General features: G+C 42.0%; 1 protein-coding gene across 7 annotated transcripts in view; it reads right to left on the bottom strand.

The window, feature by feature from the left end:
* Window positions 1–20,702, bottom strand: part of TNS3 (tensin 3) — a 241,639-nt gene that overhangs the window by 11,339 nt on the left and 209,598 nt on the right. For all 7 annotated transcript variants that reach the window (XM_069809298.1, XM_069809301.1, XM_069809303.1 and 4 more), the window contains 6 exons: window positions 12,565–12,736; window positions 9,542–10,185; window positions 8,809–8,895; window positions 6,069–6,200; window positions 3,563–3,658; window positions 1,115–1,192 (listed from right to left, as the gene is read on the bottom strand). In XM_069809298.1, the coding sequence (XP_069665399.1) occupies window positions 1,115–1,192; window positions 3,563–3,658; window positions 6,069–6,200; window positions 8,809–8,895; window positions 9,542–10,185; window positions 12,565–12,736 (1,209 nt within the window). The remainder of the gene's footprint in view (window positions 1–1,114; window positions 1,193–3,562; window positions 3,659–6,068; window positions 6,201–8,808; window positions 8,896–9,541; window positions 10,186–12,564; window positions 12,737–20,702) is intronic.

Here is a 20,702-nt window from a genome sequence, read left to right as displayed (position 1 = left end):
GTAAAAAGATCTCACTGCTGCATTTAACATGATGCATGTTGTCTTTGAATACAAACATTAAAATGAGGAAGAGAGCAGTAATATGGTGTGTGACACTATTCACATGTTTAGAGTTATCCATATGCTTTAAATACTCTATGCACTGTGTCCAGAATCATTAACCACAGACGATCATCTTAAAATGCGTGATGATCTTGGATTCAAAAATAAAACCAAAATAAAATTTCACTGTGGTATGTTTATTCAGGACAAGGCAAATGTTTCAGTCCTGCACCTCTGCCAGAACAGAAGGAGCTTTCCATTTTAGGTGAGGAGGATAAGGAGAACAAGCCCACCTAGCACACTGGTTTGCCATATAAAGAGATCTCTGGTCACATCTACCATAGCATGGTTTTGTGCTAAAATGGTTTTGTTAATGTATTTGCATAATTCAAATGCTATGTTTGAACACTGACATATGGCCTTTAACAAAAGTTTTAAGAGTTCAGTAGAAAACCACAAGAATGTTTAACATTTCAATAATACATCTGGTGTTAACTTCATGTGGGAGAGCAAAAGACAACTGAATTATGGGGCAAGCATAGCTACATTTTGCTGTTGTCTTAGAGCGGTTTATGAAATCACCATAACCAAAATTAGAATTACAGTCCCATGATGCAACACAGGCTTTTCGATCATTTACTTAAACAATATTTGGACCTAAGTTGCTACTTCCTTCCTGCCAGTGTCATGCTCAGGGCACCTTCTGTTCTTTACCTACTTGGCTTCCCTGAAGCCCTTCCACCACCCAGACCTGAATAAGTGGTTACATCTAACCATACATGGGCATAATTTCATGTCTGAGAAGTGCATTTGTCTTCCTACATGCTAGATTACTGTGCAGATTCCCACAACACATACACGTTTACGACTGGAATATCACAGTACTAGTCTGCTAACGACTACAGCTTGGATAAGAGCCGTCAGCAGTAGTGAAGAACCACTTTTAAAACAGCTTCTTCCCTGTGCTTCTTGCTTAGATCTTGACTTGTGACATGTTCACCTGCCTTCAGATAGTGGCACTTTGAAGCAGAGCTTGGCTGGGTATATCTCTTCCGTACTTTAACAAGCATACCTCTGTCCGGGATGAGGAGCTTGCAGGGCAATGCCAGCGGAGTGATGGAATGCTGATACACCAGAGCTGTCAAACTCCCTGTGGTCAGAAAAGTAATAAGACATGCACTGTTAACTTGGTGGACAACAAGAATGCTTAACAGTTATTTTGGCTCTCGAGTATTTTATAGACCAAGGGGCCTCCCCGCTCTCCCCTTTAAAAAAAAATTCTCTTGGCACCTAAACCAAGACCTTCTTCTGTCAACTTTAGCGTATTCATGCTTCCCAGCACCCTCCCAGTTGGATGCACCTGAACTCATTAACCACAATCCTGTGCTGCCTTTCCCTGCTTAAGCACAGTGCTTAAATCCTAACCTAAATGACTTTGCTTCAAATGGAGAAAGCACAAAAATAACAAAACCAGTAACATATGGAAGCCAGTAAATTCCTTTCAATGCTCTTAACTTCTGCTACATTAAATGTAGTAAAATCTTATGAAGATGGTAAGAGTACAAGGGGTCAATGCTATGTGATGAGGCAGAGAAAGAGCGAGGAGTTCTTCCTCTGAGCCACCTAGTCTCCACCGTCCACTGCTTTGTCTACATGCACCTCTACTTTGTGTTTCTAAAAGTATAACAGTTCGTCTAGATAAAGCCTCCTCCGTTCAACACGGCAGTGATGTACGTAGCATTCTCTATTAAATTATTCTTCTTTTCTATTCAAAGTCACTTTTGTCATCTGGACTTGGCTTAATTAAAATAATTAAACATTAGTCATCCTTGACATTAGCATGTGAGACTATACTCTTAAGGAGTGAGGGAAAGGTGTAATATTCATCAGTCTGTTTGCACAAAAAGCCATCCTTCGATCCTGTTTACTTACAAACATTGAACATTATAATCATGTGCTTGAGAAAAATCACAGTTCAACCAAAACCAACCTCATTTTTACAGCCCATCAAAAATTTCTTTGAAATGGAAAGATGACCAAATTCTGCAAGGGTCTTACAGAAACGCAAAGACCAACTGACACTACTAGTCCTTCACTGTCTTATCCATACAAGTGTGCCTGCCCACCTACTTTGTGAAGCAGTTTTGAGGCTGTATACATTGAAAGATTAGAAGATGCTCAAACCAAATGATGAGTAGGGCTACACATGTGCCATAAACAGGTACTTCAAGATCAAGGTAGGACTGGGCTAAAAATTCTCATCTGAAGTAAGTCTCATGCCAAACACTGACAAATTTCAACCCACTTTTACTTCAAATAGGATTTGTCATTTTAGACTTTTTCATTTTATGGTGGATGACTCCTTCACGGGTGTACGTGACGAGGCTGGTAGCAGGGGGTGGGAGAGCTGTGGGGAGAGGCCGGGGGCTGCCCCACGCCAGACACAGCTGGCTCCAGGGGACCACCGAGCCACAGGTGGGATGCCTCTGGGAAAGCATATCTAAGAAAGGGCAGAGAAGGCCACACAGAGACAAGAAGGGAACAAACAGGGTGAGACGCAGCAGCAGGAACACCACAGTCAGAGGAAGAGGAGGAGAAGGAGGTGCTCCAGACACGCAAGTGGACATCCCCCATCCTGCTGCCCATGCAGCTCACATGGGAGTAGTGGATGTTTCCTGAAGGAACTGCAGCCCGTGGCGAGCGCACGCTGGAGAGGTTCTCTTCCTGAAGGATGGCAGCCCATGGGGAAGGCCCACACCTCAGCAGGGAAAAAGTGGGAGAGGGATGGAGCAGCAGAAAGGAACTGTTCTGTAATGACTATACAGCCCCGACCCGCTCCTGCACTGCCTGCGGCGGGGGTGAGGAGTCGGGGGGAAGCAGTGAAGCTGAGCATTGATTTTAATTGGCAATAAATTAAAATTAATTTTCCCCAAGTTGAGTCTCTTTCAGCCACGGTAGTAAATGGTTAGCAACCTCCCTGTCTGTATCTCGACCCATGAGCTTTCTCATCCTATTTTCACCTCCTGCCCCACTGAGGAGGGCAAATGAGTGAGCAGCTAGGTAGGTATTCGGTTGTTTGCCACAACAGGTAATGCCCTTTCATCATATTACATTAGGTAGGCTGACGCAGCACAATGTAATTTGTGAATGTCCCACTCTGGTGTCATTTAGCCAGCTAGTATACAGTATAAGTATAGCACAGGACAAAATAACACAAAGGTCCTGAATCAATAAGGCCCGTAACAGCCATCTAGCTCAGCTGTCTGCAGTGGCACTGGCAGTGGTAGACCAAGTTCGACCGCTTCAAGCTTGGTCATGTGCATCTGTGCTAGAGTGCCCTGCACATAGACTTAAGGTAAATATGTACAAGGCTCCTAGAAACTTAGAATGGGTTCCTACAGAAACCATCAGGACATCAGCAAAGTATTCTCTCATTTGCACTCCGTCCAAGTCTATGAAACAACTCTGGCAAATGCAAACTGTTTCTATTTTCTGTGTCCCTGTGATGCACAGTACTTACCAAAATATGGTTCATTTGGGCATCCTTTCAAGCGCACCCCCTTGTGCGTGCATTCAATCAGAAAATGCCTTACAAGTTCATTTGACAAATCTCCAACTGTGTTGAAAAAGAAAAAGAAAGCTCATGAAGAGAAGCAATGAACAGACAACAGTCTTACAAATTAGCAGGTCTTTATGAAGCAGTTTTCCACATTACCACCTAATGTTTTACATACAGCATGCAAAGAATACATTAGACTTGCTCTGCTGCAAGGTTACAAGCTGTAGTAAAAAGGCCATTTTTCAAAAAACAAGCAAATGGCTCACTTTTGGTTAGACAACCAGAGGAAAAGGTTTTATAATCATAAGTGACTGACATCCAAATGTACACTGGTGTCCAAAATGTCCAAGCATGGTCCCAACTACAGACAGGAACAGAAATTTGGAAAACAAATAGTTAGAAATTCTGAGGCACTTGCCCATTAGAAGAACTTGTATCTAATGTGACAAGGGAGTAAAAGTATGATAAAATACTCAGATTTCTACTGACAGTTCTGCTCGCAGAACTTTTCCAGATTAAAACAATAGAAGATTTAGCTATACAATGGTAATGATGCCAAGTCTCTTAGTGAATTTTTGAAGTTTTAAAATGTTAGCAGTTTTACACTAAGTCTTTTCTCCTGAAAACAATTACACGAAAACACTCAGGTTTCACTAGATTTTTAAAGACAGTTTTTCTCTCTCAGGAATCTAGGACAAATTGAAATTGTTAAGTTGGAAGTAATGAGGAGATTTAAAGTCCAAAAGGCATATAAAAATTCCCTTGAGATTTAGCATTCTTTTATACGTATACATACATATGCATGCATATGATTAAGACAACTTCATTATTTCTTGAAAGACTGGTTCACAGTATTTCACACCTGACTACAAACTGAATCTCTCTCCAAGTAATTAAAGGGTTATTTCACAGCAATGGGACAAAGCTACCCAACCATTCAAACTCTAACAAAAGAGCCACAAACACAAATGCTCCCTTTGACTCTGATCTGTCAGCCACAGTCCAGGAAACACATGACATCAAGGGTTGACTTTCAGGCTAATACAGATGAACACATTAATCTGGACAGCAGAAACTTCTATGCAAGCAAATGTTGCAAAGATCACCTTTTCAAACAGTTTACTGTTTGCCATTATGCTCTCACAATATTAAAAAAAAAGATGACTACAAGGGTATGTGAGAAGGGGGAAGCCTGAACAAAAAACCCTGCAGGAGACTTAACAAATTCGTGCCTTCTGGGATGAAACAGTGGGAACCAAAAAAGCTAAATATCAGAGAGCGAGAAGTGGAAGAATGCTACAGTCTCAACTAAAATTTTCTCTTACTACTACTTGCCTGTGGTATAACTAACATAAACTGGCTCTTAAAGGCTAGTAGAGTTTGAACTTTCATGTATTCCTGGACTTCATTGGTCTGATGATAAAAAAAGATCACTAAAACCACCTACAGCCACTCTCCATTTGCCTCCTTGTCTCCACCACCTCAGTGCACCCCTGTTGTCTTCATTAAATAAGACATTGCAGTGGTTCTGCTGATGTTTCTTGGCAATAAAAAGGATTACATGGCAAATTTTTATTAGAAATTATCTCAAGATACCAGATTAAGTGTACAGAATTTGAAAGTGTTATTGTAATAGAGGTGGACTGCTAACCTTGCCCCAGAGTAAGCATGAAATCTTAAGAAACACCCCCAAAACAACAGCCAACCAACCAACCAACACCAGACAAAACCACACTTCCATAACCACGACACTAAGAATCACTGCTTTCCTGTCATCTCAGTTTCTTACCTCACCAGGCAGCATGTACTAATGAAACATAAACAGCTTTGTAAAAGGAAAACAGCAGCAATGAAAACCACCCCACTATGCCTGCAGTAGCACAAATGGAACCAAGAACACTACAGATACTGGCTGCTGAGTTTCCATACATTGATTAACGCTTTCCGTATGTTCTTGTTTTACCTTCCACAACTATCAGGCACAAGTTATACATGGAGGCACTGGAGCTGGGAAAGTAGGTGTATTTCATCGCATCTTTTAAACAACTATCGTCTTTCCTTAGGGAAGCTCCTCAGATTTACATCTAATGTAGAACTGTCTCAAAACAAAACCTTGTGGTCAAAAAAATTCAACCTTCCAGCCAAGCGAAAGCTTTACACGGTGGTATGTAGATCAAATGCAGACTTCTGATTGCTAGGGAGGACTCATTACTGAGATGACACTGGTCTTCTAGTAGGTTGATAAGGTACACTACATGCATAGCCACAATAAACACAGGTTTACAAGCCATGGTGAAAAAGTACAACAGACATCTTATCCCGTCCCATTTGACAAGGTACCAAATGGAGTCTGTAATTCAAGTTGCACTTACTAGAAGAGGGGAGATTTCCTCCAGATTATTACCGAGTAATAAGGACTTCCTACTATGCAAGGCTTGTTAAATAACAGATAGAAGGCATACGGTACCTTTCTTGTTTAACTGCAGCACAGACGGAGGCGGTGTAGCAACTTTCATTGCGAGCCCATAGGCTCCCCGGAAAGAATGACTGTCTCGAACAATGAACGACCCAGGTTCCTTGTCCTTCAGAACAGCAATGGCTGCAGGGGATTCCGGGAAAGAGAGAGAAAAGCAGTTCCAGAACAATACACACACCCATAAAGTACAGAAGTGCAAACCTATAATTAATAGGAGACTAAAGGAAATAAGATCCTTTTCTCTGTCTCCATTGCTGTAGAACAGAATACAATCAAGCATACTTGGGGGATCTGAGCGGAAACATCTTGTGCAAATCTCACATTTCAAAAGAAGCCTGAAGTACAGATTCCTACTGATTTTTAAACTGAGACGGACATGCAGGTCCCATCAGGATTCCTACAACCAGTACAAGAGCAAGTTGATTCCTGCTTAAATTTTGTCATTTTGTTAGAAGCGTGACAGAGAGCACAGCTCTCTCATTCCCAGGCTGACTAGACAGCACTGTTTTTCTCTTCCTATGCAGCTTCAACAGGCGGAGCAGATCCGTTTTCATCCACCACCAAGTTTCTGTCCCTGCAAAGCAGTCTCACTCTCTTCCTAGGTTTAAAGCAAGGGAAGGGATGTGAGTATTTGCTCTTTGACTGTCCAAGCATCAAAATAATTTTACATCTACATTCTGTGATCTCTGCTGGAAGTGTGATATGAAGTCCTCCCCAGGAGGAACCATTTGCAGGGAAACTGCTCTTGCTTTGCAGGAGTCTGCTGCAGGCTTTGAAATCTAGTAGCCCAAAATCTTAATCTCACTTATAAAAGAGACAAGAGGTTGATCTAATGATTGATCTTAGTTTGATCTTAATAAACCCTTAGTACTTTGCTTGTAGGTTTTTTTTCCTTAAACTTTTTCGAAATACTTGTGTTTGTTTCCAGAATTTCTAACGATCAGCAAGCCTTCAAAGAAACCCTGGAAACAGCCCAAATTTGACCCTGGAGTCCTTAAATGTCTGTATATACAGAATACGGAAATTATGCATTTGGGGCATGAAGCCATATTTTGCAAGGCCTGAGCAATGATTACATGATAAACACACACACTCTTTTTTTTTTTCCATGAAAGGAAGAGTAGTAGCAGAAAATCAGGAAAATGCAGACATAATTGTCTCTCCTCTTTAAGTGAGTAAAGCAAATGTGTATGTATTCTGTTCTATTCATGTGTCAGATGGTGAAGAAAACAACTATTTTCACAATAAACTGTCATGTTCAGAGGAGGAGGACGAACATATAAAACCCTGCAGTTCAGCAGTACTCACATAACACTTCTAAATCCACAGGGGGACAGTAATCATTTGTCACAGGAGCAGTCCATTAAGCACAGAAAAAAGAACAAGTGCTCCCCCTCCACAGCAACAGTATCTTAAAAGACTTTTTAAAAGGAATTGTACTTGGTAGGGTGAAAAGAGGCATACTGAAAGGTTGGGAAGATTCTCTTTTCATTTGTTCAGGCAGCTAGGTTTAAACCTCCTTTATGATCTATTCCCCTCTCTGGACTGGCATCAAGCCAGGAAAATTTTTTTGCATATTTAAAGACTCATTATGGGTGGGGAGCAGACAACGGGAAGGGAACTGGAGCGAAAGGACCAGTAAAACATCATCCAAGATGAATTAATGATCTGTTTTCTATGACCTTTATTCCCCTGGGCTCGTATTTACCATTACACTGCAAGAGGCATCCTCACCATTTGAGAAACTATGAATGAAACAAGACATAGCAATTCATCGTTTGCCAAAAGCTGAAGGCTATTTTGGTTTAGTGTGAACTTTCTTCCCAAGGCAGAACCAATTCGTCATTTTTCCTTTTTGAGAACCACATTTTAAGAATCCCAGTTTAAAATCCTGCCATAACTCATTAAATGCAATTCAGTATAGCTGAATATTACAATATGGACACAAGGACCATCAGACCAATCGCATCTGCAAAGCACCCAGCATGCTTTATTTACGCACTGTTGCAGGGACAAGGTGTAAGATCATATGTATAGATCTTCACATCCATAATAAAAGCTTTCTCCATCTCATTCAATAATATATCTACATACAGATGTACTGTATCTGTATTGTACCTCATGAAGATGATGTTCCATGAGAGTGTTATTTCATAACCTTTAAGAAATAACGTATGTCACTTACAGCTGGCAATGAAATTCAGGCTATAGAGCGACTGGTAGATGACGCTGCTTTTATGATGACTTCTAGCTAATGAATTATTCTCTGATATTTAGCATCTCTCACCTAATTATCTGTGCAGGGAAACACACATGGCTGAGATCATGCCAGAGCAGGACACTTGTACTCAAAAGGTTTCTGAGAGCAGACAGCTGCTCTCAGATGTGTACTGCATCACACGTATCTGCCATTCCAAAACCTTGAGCTTTTCAGTAAAATACATTTGCAGCAGCTACCACAGGCAGATTTAAATTACTCTGTAGTCAGTTCAGTTAGGCTAATCATTTGTCTGATTAACTGAGTATTTTTTAAGGACAATTTGACTGCCCTCCACTCTCAAATTCAGCCTTTGGACAACAGAAATTAAGTGAGGTTGTCTGATGCCCTTCTAGGTTTCATATTTCTTTTTGTATTTCTTTCAGACATCAGGTGTGCATAAAAGAAATGTAAGAATTCACCAACTAGCCCTTCTGTGAATGGATATGCCAGAATACGTATCAGTTTATATACCTTGTTCTCTTGAAATATCTGGCTTATACCAGAATTTGGACGTGTCCTGGACAAATTTTACGGTCACATGTTTATCAGTTGTGTTTTCTGTGAAATAAAAGGGAAAAAACGGTCAGGAAATTTTTTAAATACAAAAGCATTTTTTACTTTTCTTTCCAACTTCTAATCACCTTAATTAATCAAAACCTTCATGATTAGAAGGACAATTTAGAGAAACCCTGAACTGTTTTGGAACCAGCAAATATAATACCGTACACCAAGATTCTGAAAGCATTCTTGAAGTTTCGTTTTGCAGAATCCATAAGATATGAAAAACTTACATTTATAAAGCTGTATTAAACACAAAGCTGCATTTCTCAGTGGGGTCCAGTGAATACCCATCTACATTTTTAACTATTCTTGACACAAGTCTAGAAAGGTGCAGAGAGAAGCCAGCCCTTATTAAAAGAAGTTGGACTCCACACCACTGGCTTGTGGTTTGGCAGTTCAAAAGGTAGGCTGCCCTTGGCTGACATCTCGGGAAGCACAGAAAGAATTCTGCAGCCTTGTTCTCTGAGTAACACATACCGAAGCCAGTGAGCTGGCCCCGCTTACTGCAAATATTCAAGTCCTCTGTGCCATTTTCATTCCATTGCTTTTTTTTTTTCTTCCCCACTTTTAAAATCCCCCGAATGCTTTTTATAAACTCACATAAAATCTAACGTATTTTGCACGTCTCTGATGCAGAACCTACCTGGCACTGGGGAAGTGCTTAGCATTTTCGAGAAGTCTGGGAGGACGTTCGGGAAGGGGATGCTGATTGTGCTTCCACTGTGGGGGCTAGAGAAGCCGCTTGACGAAGGTGACACGGAGGCGAAGGAACGGTCTCCTTCAGAGGACCTCTTTTTCTCTGGAAGAGGCGGCTGAGCATGCAGGTTCCCTCCATGGTGCTGCGGAACCGCGCTGTTCTGGCTGTTGTGCCCGGAGGCCACTGTAAGAAAGTTCTGCGTCAAAAAGCCATTGTCCTCGGCACTTGCCACCGACGCGCTCATGGTTTTAGGAGAGATGCTAGTATTGGCTAGGAAAGTAGCTTGTTTCTCCTCTCGGGGGGAGCTGCCGCCCCTGCTGCCCCCGCCATAGCCCAGGTAAGCCCGGGCACTGCCGCCAACAGCAGGTTCTTGCTGCGGCTCTGCTGGTGAATTCTCCAGGCTGCTCAGGGTGATGACCTGCAGTCCTGGAGTCTGGAAATGAGACAAGAGAGAGACGTCTTGCACGGCGTTTGAGAAGTCGGAGGGCACGAGGTAACCCGCCGGCGGCCTGCTGTTGCCCATCGAAAGCTGGAGCGACGGGGAAGCTTTGGGGCTGCTTTCAAGCCAAGGACGCTCTGTCGCAGAAGGGCTGTCGGAAAAAAAAAAGCCAAAAATTGAACACAAAAATAAAGCGAAGCCAAATCATTCCCTTAAAACATCACTGTACAACCCGTACTGCAGCGATCGCTGAAAGCAATGAATTGCCTCGCCCAGGACGATGCCCTTTGACATGTGCAGGACTGGGTGATGCGGCTGCATCAAGGGGTTCCAGCCCCATCCTGATCACTCATTTCATCCACCTAGGTCATTACTTTCTGCCTCATCTCGCCTTCCACCTAGCCACGCTGATGGGACAGTCTCTGAGCTCGCACTGTAAACCAGGCCATCAAATTAATCACAGTTAGAAATACTCCTCCTTCCCCCTGTGTGAGAGGGTCACGTTTAATATGAATCAACCCAGTGAGGCTGTTCACAGCACTGCTTCACACACAGTGAGTGGTCCTGGAGATCTCTATGGGGTGAGCTGAAGTGCTACCTGGAAAAAGAGCAGCAGGAGGCAAGAATTTCTTAAGCCGAATCTGCCATCAAAGGCAGAGGTTTGTGGAAGAAAACTGACACTGACACAGCAGTTCTTACATGCACAGTCTCTTACGTTCATTGAAAAAGAAAAAAGAAAAGAAATGGGCTAAGGAGATAGTTGTGCACCATCACACAATAAATGAATAACTACGATAAGAACACAGTTCACAAGACCCAACTCTTAGGCCAGGTCCCTTTTAATATAATTCGTATTAAAAAAGGAAGGAAGACAGGTCCAGCGGTTAATTTGTTCGATGATGGAATTGCTTTGATTGATTGATAGAATTAAATATCTCAACAGTAAACATTAGATTTTTCTACCAGGTAGCAGTTCCACCTGCTCAAGTGAAGAATAACAAATATCCTCCTAAGCAAGACAACCTCAGCTTCTGATGAAACCATCTGATAAAAGTCTAAATTGTCTCCTTGCTTCTAGAACTGAAATGCCCTTAGACTGTAGCTGGAAAGCATTACCAGCAATATCAAATGTAGAGAGAACAAACTCATTGTGAGATACAAAGGGAAAAGAGATGACATAAGATATATTAACAAAAGAAAGGATTTTTAATTAAAGGGAACTGTGAAAACAGATACCAGTAGATTTGAACAGAGCGAAGTAGAAGGGCCATAACGAGATGGAAGGGAAGCAAATGGAAGAAGGTGCCACTGCAAGAAAAAAAACGCCACAGCTGTAGCTGTCTGCTAGATGAAATGCAAAACGACAGAAAAAATATTTGGAAAGAAGGGAACAGAATTTTCTAGATAAAATTTGAAGTACGAATGTAAACTTGATAATGACTATGTTGCCTGGTAAGCTTTTAATTCATATCCACTTACTATGAAATGTTACATTGCCTCCTCCTCAGAAAATACTGACATACTTTGTTCAGTCTTAGGATTCACATTCATAATCACAAAACGAAAACATTCTTTTGCAGTCCAAGTACCGATTGAAAATGAAATCAATTAGATGGGAAGATAAATAAAAGATAAATAGGTATCAACATAATTGAAGTCCTCACTGAGAGTCTGACACACCAACCGACAGCATTCCAAGTACTTAGTGTGAAAAAGGAGCCAATTATCCAAGAACAAGAATAGGATAGTTAGCCACAAAGGAATGTTGTTGCAGAGTGATAGAAAAGGAAACCTACCCGCTGTAACATAACACCTCACCTATTAAGTAAATAAAGGGCACAGCTAATGACTGACCATTCATTGTCATGGTCTTCTGAAACTTCTAACAGTAACCTGGGTCTCCTTGCTGCTTTGCTGTGTTTCCTGTGACTTCTCATCTTACGCTATAAGCTCCTTGGGACACGGACTATTCTGTAGATTTATACTATTCAAGCTCTGGTCCAGAGCCCTACATGTTTACCACAATACAAATATGAAATAATAAAATCTCTCAGCCTGCTAAGCAGCTGAAAGGGAGTCAGCTATTCACTACCAAAACCAAATCCTCTGATATTTTACTGACTTGAAACGCATACACTGCGGTGAAAAGAGTGTTCCCTCTCTCTCATATATGACTTATTCCAATGTGAAATTTCATTAAATGCTTTTCAGTAAAGCACTAGAGAAGCTGGTTAAGCACACAGGAAAGCATGTATGAACTTGTGCTAGCACATAATAAAGTAATGGAGCTATTAATTCCTATTTATTTTTGTATTCCTGTTTATCTTCAAAGCTAATTGTGTCCCTGACATATAAACAACATCTGTGTATGTGGTAAATTCCAGCTGGTGGACAACATCATCATCAACTATCACAACCACACTCAAAAGTCCTTGGACAAATGCTCTGCAATGAAGATGAAAGCATAACATCTTGGCTGAAAACTACAGTTATGAGAACTAAACAATACGGTAGGAGAATCTTTTCCTACCTTTCTCCCCCTGGGATAGGAGTGTTACTGGAAACAGTACACGAAGATGCAAAACAGCGCTGAAAGGAGGGATCTGTCTGCATGTTGGCCCTCAGCAAAGCAGGGTTAGTGCCCACAGTGCTGTCAGACATCACCATGGAGTGGTTAATGGCTTCCGTGTAACTTCGAGATTCTGCAGCAAAGGAAACAAAGTAAAAGGCAAGTTAAAAAACAACTCACATTTTTATGGACCTTGTACTGAAAGGAGTGTTTATAAACCAATCTGTTTTTCTTTTAATAGGACTATAAAGAAGAGGTTTTAGTTGTTTGAGCAGTAACATTTTATTTCACAATGTTATGTTGATTGCTGAAAACATCCAGCAGGACAAATGGCAGAGGGAATAAAGATTACAGAATTGCACTACTCAAACTATTTGATCAGTTCTCCGGGGTACATTCTCTAGCCCTAAAGATGAGAGCAGACCCATCTGTTCCAAGTTGGTTTGCATTCCGCAGTCCCGAGTGCTAAATGGGGTATGCCTAGTCAAGTGTCCACTGTCAGTGTGCACTTAAACACCGAAGTGATAGAAAACTGGAGTATTAATTCAGCCCACTGCCGAATGGGGCAGGGGACCCGGTGGAAAATGACATGGAAAACGCTGAGGTGCTCAAAACCTTCTTCACCTCAGCCTTTACAAGTGAGCCAGGCCTTTGGGAATCTCAAGCCCCTGAGACCACAGGAAAAATCTGGATCAGGGAAGACTTACCCTTGGTGGAGGAGGACCAAGCACTTAAACAAACTGGACAGATGTAAGTCCACTGGGGCCTGACAGGTTGCACCCGCAAGAGCTGACGGAGCTGGCCAATACCACTGCAAGGCCACCCTCAATAATCTTTAAAAGGTCACAACGACTGGGAGAGATTCCCGAAGACTGGAAGGGAGCAAGCGTCACTTCTACCTTCAAAAAGGACATGAAGGACGATGTGGGGAACTGGAGGCTTGGCTAGCCTAACCTCAGTCTCTGGGAAGGTGATGGAGCAACTAACCCTGGAAACCATTTCCAAACACGTGAAGGAAAAGAAGATGATTCAGAGTTGTCAGCATGGATTTACGAAGGGGAAATCATGCCTATCCGCCCTGATAGCCTTCTCAGTGAACTGACTAGTTTAGGGGCTAAGGGAAGAGCAGTGGATGTTGCTTATCTTGACTTTAGTAAGGCTTCTATCACATCCTCATAAACAAGCTGACAAAGCATGGGTTGGGTAAGCGGCCAGTAAGGTAGACTGAAAACTGGCCGAATGGCCGGGCCCCGAGGGTGGTGATCAGCTGCACCAAGTCCACTAAGAGGCAAGTCACTAGCTTTATACCCCAGGGTTGATACTGGGGCCAGTGCTGTTCAACACCTTCATTAACCACCTGGATGATGGAACAAAGTTTCATCCCCACATCTGAAGACAACTGAAAACTGTGAGGAGTAGCTCATAAACCAGATGGTCGTGCTGCCATGGAGAAGTGGGAGAAATGGGCCAAGAGGAATCTCAAGAAGTTCAACAAGGGGAAATGCAAACTCCAGCACCTGGGAAGGAATAATCCCAGGCACCAGTACATGCTGGGAGCCAACTGGTTGGAAGACAGCTCTGCAGAGGACCTGGGGGTCCTGGTGGGCAGCAAGCTGACCATTAGCCAGCAATGCAGCCTCATGGCAAAGGCGGTCAACAGCATCCTGAGCTGCATCAGAAGGAGTGTTGCCAGCAGGTCAAGGGAGGAGATCTTTCTACTCTGCTTAGAACTAGTGAGGCCACATCTGGAGCGCTGTGCCCATTTCTGGGCTCCCCAGTACCAGGGAGACGTGGCACAAGGCCACAAAGATGCCCGCAGCATTGCTGGGACTGGAGCAGCTTTCAAAGGAGCAAGGGCTGAGAGAGCTGGTGCTCTTCAGCCTGGAGAAGAGAAGGCTCAGGGGTGACATTATCAATGTCGACAAATAGCTGAAGGAGGGAATAAAGATGAGGGAGCCAGTCTTCTCACTTTTCTGCTTACACGAGGAGAAAAGGACAAAACTGGGGTTGAAAGGCAGCTGAGCAGCACACAGCAGCACCCGGTTTAGCTACGAGTGCAGCTACAGATTTCAGGTGTGACTTTGTTCACACCACACAGACAAAAAAGTAAAGCGCCTGTAAACTTTTCTTTCCAAATAGCGTGCCAACAGCATCAGAGTAATTGGTTTCTAAATTAATTCAACTCTAAGCTACGTTCAACTTAATTATACTGGACATAAATACTACAGGATATAGTTAAAACACATGCATTTGGATGAGGAATAACGTGGATGCTATTACTGAAGAGCTTTATACAGGAACAGTTTAATCCCCTTCTTTACAGGTACATTTTAATAACCAGTCAAGCTCTAATGAGGATTACGTTTGATTATTCTGGTATAGTCTAAAGCAATCCAACACCTACTCACATAAGCCCAGGTTCAACGGCATTATTTTCTACCACAGAAAAAGCCATGCACTAAGATACTGCAAATGCCTGTGCATCTGAATAGCTTCATACACCTGAATAGTTCCATTGACCTCAGCACTTGCAGGACTGGAACCCAGTAAGATGATCACAAATGAAACAATCTCTAATTACTGTCTCTTGAGTAGATACACTCCAAAAGATGGAGGGAGAAAAAATACAGAAGAAAGCTGCGGAACAATTCCAGCCCTACAAAGAGTTAAGATCATATTAATGCATCTTTTCCATAAGAAAATATTCGTAATGTAAAAAGGAGGAAGGTTCTCACTATTTCTGTGAGCGCCACTGAAACAAGACTGAATAAATCCTTTTCCCTTCAATTCATGGCAGAGCTGGGCTCTGCTATTATTTGAAAGAGGAGGGTGCAAGGTACTTGAAAGAAATGCCTGAGATAAGAAAATCTGCAAATCAGTGCCCTGACTGAAAACCATTTGAATTCTTCACATAGCACACATACTGTACAGAACAAACGTGTAATTGGATGAGGGAAACATTACAAAATTGCAACACTGTCTTTTAACTATACCCATTACTTTAACTATATCCACACCAGCCATAAAAATGAACTTTAAGGAAATACTGCAGAAATGTGTGTGGTGTGGAAGAGCTAGAGAAATCTGAATCTGTATCTCTCTAATAGCTCAGATACATTACACTCGTTCTCATACTGGTGCAAACAGTCAGAAAAAGCTGGCTGCATAAACCCATCATTTAGGCCATATTCCTACTGAAATCAGTGGTGTTTGTTTACACAAGTATTACAAAGATTGACTGTTTACCCAAGTGTTATGAACACTGATGTTAAGCAATGATTTCAATACATAATAAAGTAGTATTACTTTGTCTTTACTATTATCTGAGAAAAAGCTGATTAGTTGAAGGCGGGTTGGTCAAACTAACGTTGTACGTCTCCTTCTGAAACAGCTTAAAATCTTCTCCCACTCCAATGCAATCTCAGCTATGTGCGTAAGAGTCAATCTAAAGCGTTTACATAGCAAAGTCCTCTCCTCCTCCCACCAATAACAGCACCTGCTTGAAAAACTGGACCAAAACTTGATTCTTCCCTGTTTCAGGCCTTGGACCATTGCTATCACCTTTAGAGCACCGAACGCTGCGTGATGGAAGGACCGCTGTCACAGCTGCAGCATTTCTTTTCATACCCAATTTTCACAGGTGTAAAATATTAAACTAAGAGTGAAAAGCCACTGGCAGCCAGGCATGCAATCTGCAGAAAGAACGGGAACTCTGTACAACTCTTCCCAGGCTAGAAACAAGTATATCTGAAAGGCACTTCCCATGAAAGCAGCTTTGTTTACATTTCAATTAAAAACAAGCTTGCTGAATATTTCAGCTATGTCCTCTCTATTGTCTGATGCAGAGTCCACACTCACCGGTCAGCTGTTAACCCTTTTATCTCACAGAATCATCTACTCAGTGCAATCTCATGGCTTCTACCAGAATTCTGTATGCGTGGTACAGACTTCCCTGGCATGTCTGCTGCAAAGCATCGGTCCTTCTTGCTGCAGGCCCCTACTGAATCCACGCCATTGCATCTGTGAGAACACTGACAGCGTAAAAAGTGCAGCTCCCTACTTAAAAGAAGTGACACGAGAAAACCAGGATCATTCGTGTTCATGTCTCTTCATGCACCTGGGTCAGACCTGCCTACCTACATTCACTATCACTGATCATCAACTTCACAGGCAGAACCTAAGAGAGGAGTTGGACTCCTTGCATCACATGCTACTGAAAAGTGACATTCAGGAAGAAAACTAATACTATTGTGCCTATATGCAAGGCAGAAAAATATCCAGCTTACTCTTCTACTGTCCCACTTGGCAGCAAAGGACAAATACTTGTAAAAGTCACAAGCTTCTTTCACTTTTAAGCAGAAACTCCTGGATGTGCCTAAGACACAGCTATATAAAGTAAGATGTTATAGATTAACTTTTATTTTAATTCACTACATCTATTGAAACAAAAAAGAAAAAGGAACCCTGAAAAAAAATTCCACCAAAAAACCCCAGAGTGGCTTAACCCAGCCATGGTCCAAATAAAAGATACATAAAAATGTTCCTTTTCCTCTTTCTTGTAGCAGCCGAAGGGCAAAATCACCTCACAGCTTTGGAGACAACGGTGCAACAATGGCAGGGAAGTGAAAGGAGCAGTCATTCCACTGTCAAACCTTGTGCTTTAGCAGCTTCTCATATATTCCATCTTCGTAGTCCTTTTTTGTGAGAAGGCGATAGCTAACCTGCATTGCATGAGCTTGAAAACTCCCGTCAAGATCCTCAGTTACACCTTTTGGGGAAAGGGAGCTCTAAGTCACTCCCAAACCCCTGAGCTGACCACCCCCGAACTATCTCAGGCCAGCCTAAAAGCTGAATGGGACACAGAAAAGCATATTGCTCTAAAGTAAGCCAAAGTAACCGAGCCACTGCCAGCCATAAAGAGCAGCAGAGGGATAAGGAGCTTTGTGCAATACTTTTAAATTTCACAGTCTATTTCTTGATCCACCCTTTGATGGCTTCAGCAATGACGAAAAAATCCAGCCTAACAAAAGAACTGCAAGAAGGCACAGCACACGCGGCTGTGAAACACTGCTCCTATCAACCCTCTCATTCAGAGGTCCCTCCGCTTCCACCTCTCGCTGTTCACACAAGCAGCTGATGAGCCCATTCCTTTAGACAGCTTTCCCGACAAACTCATCTACAAAGACAGAACTGAAGACATCTAGGAATGTAATGGAAGAATGTTCAGTATCTTCTCTACACAGCAGAAGTATTTTTTTGGTTTTGGATGGTTGCATCCCACTAAGGACTTGGTATTTCTCATTCTCCCAGGACTCACCTTGGACTCGTCCTACCAGACAAGCATTCTCAAGATCTTCTTCCCTTTGAAACATCTTGGAAAAAATGCACGCAGTGCTGCCCAGCATTCACCAAAAACTCCGTGGCACTTTGCAACTTGGCATCCAGCTGGCTCCAACTACCAATGGGAGTTTACGTTACTGCCAATGTAAACTCCACCACACAGCGCTGAGCTGTTCACTTCTCCTTCCCACATCTAGGGAACTGTAAGCGTTTCTACTACAATAGTCTCTGCTGACACAATTTTATTTCATCCAGGAGACCACGGGTCAAAAGATGGCCACTTCCCTTTTCCAATATTAAATTTTATTATTCATTAAGCAAGTTAGTCTGCCATTCACCTGAATGTCTTGCAGAAGATTTAGGCCCAACTCAGAGCTGACATGTTACACATAAAACGAAAGGTAAAGCAAGGATCGAAGAAAACCCTAGCCTTTAGTATTAAGCACCAGAACAACGTATCTAGATACACGGTGGATGGCTCCATGGCTTGAAATATATCAGTAAGACAAAAAGTACCGGATGAAGATCTTAAGCACATTTTATGAAAGAGGTTTGCTTAGATATGTTTCTTTCCAAACCTTAAAATCTACGAAGGGAAAAGAGTGGAGAAAGCTTTATCAGGGAAACAATCAATGAAAGCAAAACCACCACCAAGCAAAGTACAGAGCTAATGATACCGAGTGGGCACAGTTTTAGGTCTTCTAAGACATTCTGCCAGTATTTAAGCAAGGGAAATGTTGACAGAAAGATGAGTTGGAAAATCACAGTTTTGAAGAAAAAATTGGAGCAAGGAAGAGAGCTCCAGTGGAGAGAGGTACTGACGTGCAACATCCAGCGACAGCTCGTTTGACCGGATGAAGCGAAAAGGAGCACACAATTCCAACCGCACAGCCTGAGTACGGAGTGGCAGAGGCTTGTGCGACTACGTAAAGCCAGAAACCCTGGAAACAGTGAATTTCTGACAAAAGGATTTGGCTCCCTGGAGAAAGAGTCCCTCCAGCAGCTGACAGAGTGCCAGCAACAGCACTGGCACCGGTGAAGCTAAGGAGCAACTCAGCAACCTCCGCGGAATTAAAAACCCTGCGTATGGAGAAAGGAGACAGCAAGATGACCCACTTAAACCAGTTAACAACCTAACACCTTTCCAAGTCCATTAGCTTGCTAAGGTTCACTCTCTCTCCTGCTTTTCCAAATGCTGAAGTGCCAAAGTTAGTAAGAGACACTGAGCTAATGCTGAAACTCTCTCTTGCTTTCAGTCAGTGTGCAAACTATTGACTTCACCGAAACTCTGACCTTTTATACTTGCTATATTCTGCTTTCAATTTCACAAAAATAGTGAACCAAATTATTCTCTTCCATGAAACCTGTCAACTTTGGTCCCGCTGTTCCTTCCTTTCCACGGAATATGTGGAAATCTATGAAAGATGCTTAAGATCTTGGCTTTTATAATTTCAGCTGCCAGGGAAGAGAATACCTTTATTACCTCTTTTTGCATAGTATATGCTATCCTTTCCAACACGAGTTGTTCCACCTTTCATTCAGGGCTAAATTCCCCTAAGCTGTTGCTGCTAGCCAGCTTCCACCATTATTTCCTAAGTGTTTCAAACACAGCTCTGAGAACAACACCTAATTTACTGTATTACTGTTTCTTTTGGTTGGGAAGAGTTAAAACACAAGTAAGCTGACCTAAGCCATATACACTGAAAGCAAAACCCTTAACAGCCCCAGGCAGCAACAAAACACCCTCCTGTTCGTTGTCGTCAAAAAAGAAGTTAATGTTCTTCCCATTTTTTATAGGATAGATTTGGAAGGTTTATATTTTAGAAAACAGGTATCTGTTAAGAAACTTTCGTAATAACATCTTGTAGACTGAGATAACGATTGTCATCGTTAGCTAGCTTGTTATTCCAGCAATCTCCCCCCAAAACCCGCAGCAACCAAATGCTGAATCAGGCCCTTGTCATTTGACCCACCGTAGTCACCAAGCTATATAAAGTCTCCACTGCCACGGAGCTCTGAGGAAGCATGAAAATCTACAACATTTTCTATAAGTGTATTTTATAAATAAACTGGATTTTATACTATAAGATTGACTAATCTAAGCAGATTGACTATCTGACTAGCTAGTTTACTGACTTTGACTATAGCAACAGAGCCCCTGCTTTTCCCAGTATTTCTTCAAAAGTCTAAATTATTTAGAATAAAAAAAAAAATCCTAAAATACTAAGAGAGTTTTTACCTTCTTTTCATGTTTTTTGCTTTTTACTTCACCTTAGACAGCAAAAACAAAGGCATACAAACTAAGGTATAAAGACCCTGTTTTGCTCAGATTAACTCCCGCGCAACTGAATGTTATCAATTAGCAAGGAATTTGGAAGTCCGCCTTTCTAATTTTCTTAAGAAAATCTGAGAACTTAAAATAAGGGTTGATGTCCATACCAATGATTCTGCTTCATTGAACCACACTAATAACTAGGAAAGGGATAATATTAAGCCCACCTTTAAGAATGGCAATAACGAGTATCGGGACCTTGGTGAACTTGAGTGAGGACTGGACCAACAGAAATCCTAAGATCAACATGAAATACAAAAAATCTGTATCTGGGGCAGAACAAGACCTTGCAGCAATATGGGTTGGGATCCAACCAGTAATTAGCAGCCCTGCTGAAAAGGATCAGGAGTTGCAGTGGGTATCAGGCTGAAATAGACTCTTCACTTTGTTTGCATCCCAAATCAGGCATACTGAGCTATAGCAGGAC

The sequence above is a fragment of the Haliaeetus albicilla genome, chromosome 21 (genome assembly GCF_947461875.1).
Source record: "Haliaeetus albicilla chromosome 21, bHalAlb1.1, whole genome shotgun sequence".
NCBI classification, from domain to species: Eukaryota; Metazoa; Chordata; class Aves; order Accipitriformes; family Accipitridae; genus Haliaeetus; species Haliaeetus albicilla.
Note: the sequence above shows the minus strand (reverse complement) of the source record. Positions and strands in the feature narration are given on the sequence as shown.